We start from the raw sequence: 4,453 nt of genomic DNA on the forward strand, positions 1-4,453 counted from the left end.
CCCCTACCACCCACCGCTCCCCCGCGCGCCCGCTCTCTGTATCCGCTTTCGTTCTTCTTAGTTCCGCTCCGCGCTCTAGAGGGATAGCCTATTCGCCTTGCAATGGACTTTAAAGAATTGCACTTGATGTATCCATAAGCAGGGAATGCATTTACATTTTTGACATTTTGATCTTAACCACTTGAAAGTCTACGGCATTTTCACACCTCAGAAAACGTGCTACTGAATAGAGAACAACACTAACATATAATTCTAATAGCCTCATTTCAAATATACACATCGCAACTAGCAAAGACACACTTATGCTAAGAGCATGAGCCCACGATACAGCACACTAGGAACCAATAGGAAAAATTCCTAGGCCACTCTGACCCTTAAAATTAGTTGCAAACAATATTTTAATATTTTATTATTATTTAAATGTTAAAAACCATTTTTTTAAGAAAAACAATAAAAAATTGTAAAAAGTGCAGGGGGGACCCTCAAGACAGGGGACCCTCCAAAACCTACCCGTCGCATTTTAATGCAATAAATCATTTTTTATCGCATTCCAATGCAATGCAAATTCTTTTACACCACTTCAATGGAATATCCAATGCGATAAAATCTTATCGCTGCCCACTGCAATAAAACACTTATCTCTCCCCAGATTGCGTAATTTACTGTAAATCGCTTTCTTTTAATTCACCGCTGCAAATTGTATGACATTTATCGCATTAAAATTTACAGTGTAGGCCCGTAGGTTCTAAGGTTTCGGAATAACATGACATTCTACTATTAAGCATGCTATTAAATCTTTGGCAGAACCAATTTTAATTTTGAATTGGTAATGTCCGTACGGCAAGACTGGAAATTTTGGGAACGTCCAATCGACCGGTTCTTGGTTGGCTACGTAAACACCCTGGAAGAATTTTAATACATGGATTAACAACTCAACACCAACGTGACTAGTTCGGCATTTGGTCTCACTCTGATAATGTTTAGTTGGCTATACAGGAGGGTGGCACTTTTACCATACAATTTAGGCCTGTGATCCAACCTATGTCTACTTACAGCAGGAATGACGCACGGAGATTTGGGTGCCTTGCCATCCTTGTCGAACATTAAGTGATAAAATCCGGGTATATGTGTTGCAATCATTGAGCATGCTTTATCTTTGAAGTCAATAACAAGCGAATTTTCTTTCCATTGGTTATTATTCCGAACATCCAGGTTTACTCTCACCTGTAGAAAAAATCACTTTAACAAGGGAACGTTTCCTGGGCATACACTCTAGAAACCGAAATGTTCACATATATGGAGTACCTCCGGAATGCCCATCTGTATTAGGGTAAGTCGTATATCGCTTACTTTCGATTCTTGGGTTGTAATAGTGTTTTCCAGGCGCCATTTTGGATGAAAACTCATGAAAACATTTTTTAAGTTTTTTCCTGTAACCTTTTCATAACTGTACCTTTCCTGTTATTCTGGCCTGCCATAAGAGGTGGTTTTAAAATCCTCAATTTTTGGCGTTTTTTTTTTCTTTTTTTGACTAAACACGCAATTTTACGGCCCTCTGGGTGAAAATTTTAAGAAGTTTCTATCCCTTCCGGTTTGCATGATATGAATTGTTCTTATATTGTTGTAAATGAGTAACCTTTTCCCTTCCATTAATAATTCGTAGCTGGAAAACCGGCTGAGATAGAGCTTTCTCCTTAAAATTTTCAGCCAGAGGACCGTAAAATTGCGTGTTAAGTAAAATAAAAAAAAAATACGCCAAAAATTGAGGATTTTAAAACCACCTCTTATGGCAGGCCAGAATAACAGGCAAGGTAGGGTTATAAAAATGTTACAGGAAAAAACTTCAAAAGTGTTTTTGTATGGCTGTATGGCTCTGTGTGTTCATAGTCAAGTACAGACAACCCCCTGCATACATGAACATGTACCCGCTAACTCCTGAATACATGATCTTGTACCTACTACATGTACCTGAATATGTAGGCATTCGGGAGGTACTGCGGGCCGTCGTCATTCGTCATATTTCGATTTGGACATCGTCATAGGACTCAAAAGTATCGTTTTTTCATGCTGATTCCTAATAAAATGAATTTTTGAATGTGTTAGCAGTTTTTAGCCCGCCCTTCTGCTTTAGAAAAGCTATCTAGCGGGATTATGCAAACGACCTCGTGTCTGTCTGTCTGTTCCACTTGAAGGAGATGTGCTAAAGACTTCAAATTTTCAGGGTATCTTAAGGTTCACTCCTAGAAAACGAAACGCCTACGGCAAATCCTGGCAACCACCCCTAAAGGGCTAAAAGGCAGTATTAAAGAAAATGGGGTAGGTCAAAATAGTCAGAAAAACAATATTTGTTTTTAAGATCTCCTAAAGGGTAACTCGTGAGAGTCAAGCCCTATCGACGAAAATTTCGTCCGTTTCGCTCTATCTCTCACCGTTTGGGCGCTAGAGGGAGTTTCTCTCACTAAAGTGGCCCAAAAATAAATTTATTAATTTCCGAAAATATTGGATGGTCCCCTAAGGGGTGTAACTTGTCACAGAAGAGCCCTTGGGTCGAAAATTTCGTTCGTTTGGGTATATCTCTAACCTTTAAGGCGCTGGAGGGTCTTGTTTGACGAAAATAAGTTAAAAATTGCTGTAGTGAACAATTAGTTGTAGAAGGCCCAAAACCGCAAAAGAGGAAGAAACTCCCCCCCCCCCCCACCACGAAAAAACGTTTTCTCAGCAGAAGGGTGGGTTGTGGTCGCGGTGCTTCGCCGTTACATCCCTTTCTCGTGTCCACGGGGCAAATTTTAAGGACGACGGGCTTTGCCGGCCGGAGGTCTGTTACATCATTTGATTATGTTCTACAGCAAATCGCGTGACAGAAATGGTCGGGCCGCAGGCCTGACCATCGCCGCCGGCAGGCCAAGCATGCCCCTGCCGAACGAAGTTGCCGGCGCAGCGAAGCGAAGCTGGCAACTTCGTTTGGCGGAAGGGCAGGCCTGCTTGTTTATTTAGAGGGATGGCCTTTTAGCTGGGAGCTCGGTTGGTCTAATTTAGCTCGAATAGACTCCTGAATCACATCTGTAGCTCTGAATTCATAAAACAAATATCATGCGGTACTTTTCTCACAGTGCGTATTGTAGAGAATCGACCCCTAGATCACGCATGTAGCTCAAAATACTCAAAGCCAATAGTATGGGGCACCTTTCTCACTGTGCTTAATGGTACCCTATAGGGTCAGGCAGCGTGAGACAAGTACCCAAGGGTCATTTTAAGCAATTCTACCGGTGTGTACGGTACGTCCCTAGAATCAATATCTATCAAGCGGAGACCCGTTAAAAGTCATTCTGCCCTAAATGGCCTAAAGTAGCCCAAAATATGACCAAATATTACCCAAACGGGGTTTTATTCTGCCATCTCTTGCCATTTTGTGCAGTGTGGGGCGGCCGATGGGAATCGTGGGATAGTGATAGTGCCATTAAGTTGGAATGGGGAGAGATTTACAAAATTTTGCCGGTTGGGGCGAGTTGGCAAAAACTTGCATCCGGAACTCAACCCAAAATCGGGGCGAGTTGGCCTCGGGGCGAGTTGTACCTGGGGCGAGATGTCCGGCACCCCTCCTCGTGGTGAGTCCAGGGTAGGCATTCGGAAACCTTTCCTGGGCTGAGACCTGCACACGCATCGTAATCGGCTCGTAGGCCAATGAAAATGATGACCAATCGCAAAATGTAAGTTATTTCCGGAATCAGCATCAGCATTAAAAGACGAAACTTTTGAGTCCTATTACGATGTCGAAATCGAAAAATGACGAATGACGACGGCCGCTACTGCAGACATATACACACTTGAGCAGGCAGTTCACTGGCGCTAAATAAAGTACAGCAGAAAACCATTTTCCAGGGACCACTTTCTCTAAAAAAAAAACACGTTAACAGTTCTTGTTAACCATAAACGGACCCATATTTAAAAAAATTTAGTATTCTACAGTTTCGAGCAATATTTGTTGAATAAAGGAACAAGCAGGCCCGCCCTTCCGCCAAACGGAGTTGCCAGCTCCGCTTCGCTGCGCCGGCAACTCCGTTCGGCAGGGGCCGGGCCTACTTGGCCTGCCGGCGGCGACGCTCGGGACTGCGGCCCGACCGTTTCTGCTAAATTTGCTGAAAAACATAATCAAATAATATAGCGGGCCTTCGGTCCGCTAAAACCCGTCGTCATTAAAATTTGCCCCTTAGACGCATGAGAAAGGAATGTAACGGTGACGCACTGTGACTACAACCCACCCTTCTGCTTAGAAAAACTTCTTTTTTAAGGGGGGGGGCTTCCTGTACAACTAAATGTTCACTACAGCACTTTTTAGCTTATTTTCGTCAAAAAAAGACCCTCCAGCGCCCAAACGGTGAGAGATAGAGCCAAACGGACAAAATTTTAGCCCACAGGGTTCTACTTTCACGAGTTACCCCTTAGGAGATCATAG

The 4,453-nt window shown here is 43.1% G+C and overlaps 1 protein-coding gene across 1 annotated transcript in view; it reads right to left on the bottom strand.

The window, feature by feature from the left end:
* Positions 1-238: 238 nt before the first annotated feature.
* Positions 239-4,453, bottom strand: part of LOC127748965 (uncharacterized) — a 19,468-nt gene continuing 15,253 nt past the window's right edge. The window contains exons 3-4 of the mRNA XM_052265035.1: positions 1,054-1,224; positions 239-901 (exon numbers count right to left, since the gene is read on the bottom strand). Coding sequence (XP_052120995.1) covers positions 746-901; positions 1,054-1,224 — 327 coding nt within the window. The 3' untranslated portion in view covers positions 239-745. The remainder of the gene's footprint in view (positions 902-1,053; positions 1,225-4,453) is intronic.

The sequence above is a fragment of the Frankliniella occidentalis genome, unplaced genomic scaffold (assembly GCF_000697945.3).
Source record: "Frankliniella occidentalis isolate FOCC.00 unplaced genomic scaffold, Focc_3.1 Scaffold23, whole genome shotgun sequence".
Lineage (NCBI taxonomy): Eukaryota > Metazoa > Arthropoda > Insecta > Thysanoptera > Thripidae > Frankliniella > Frankliniella occidentalis.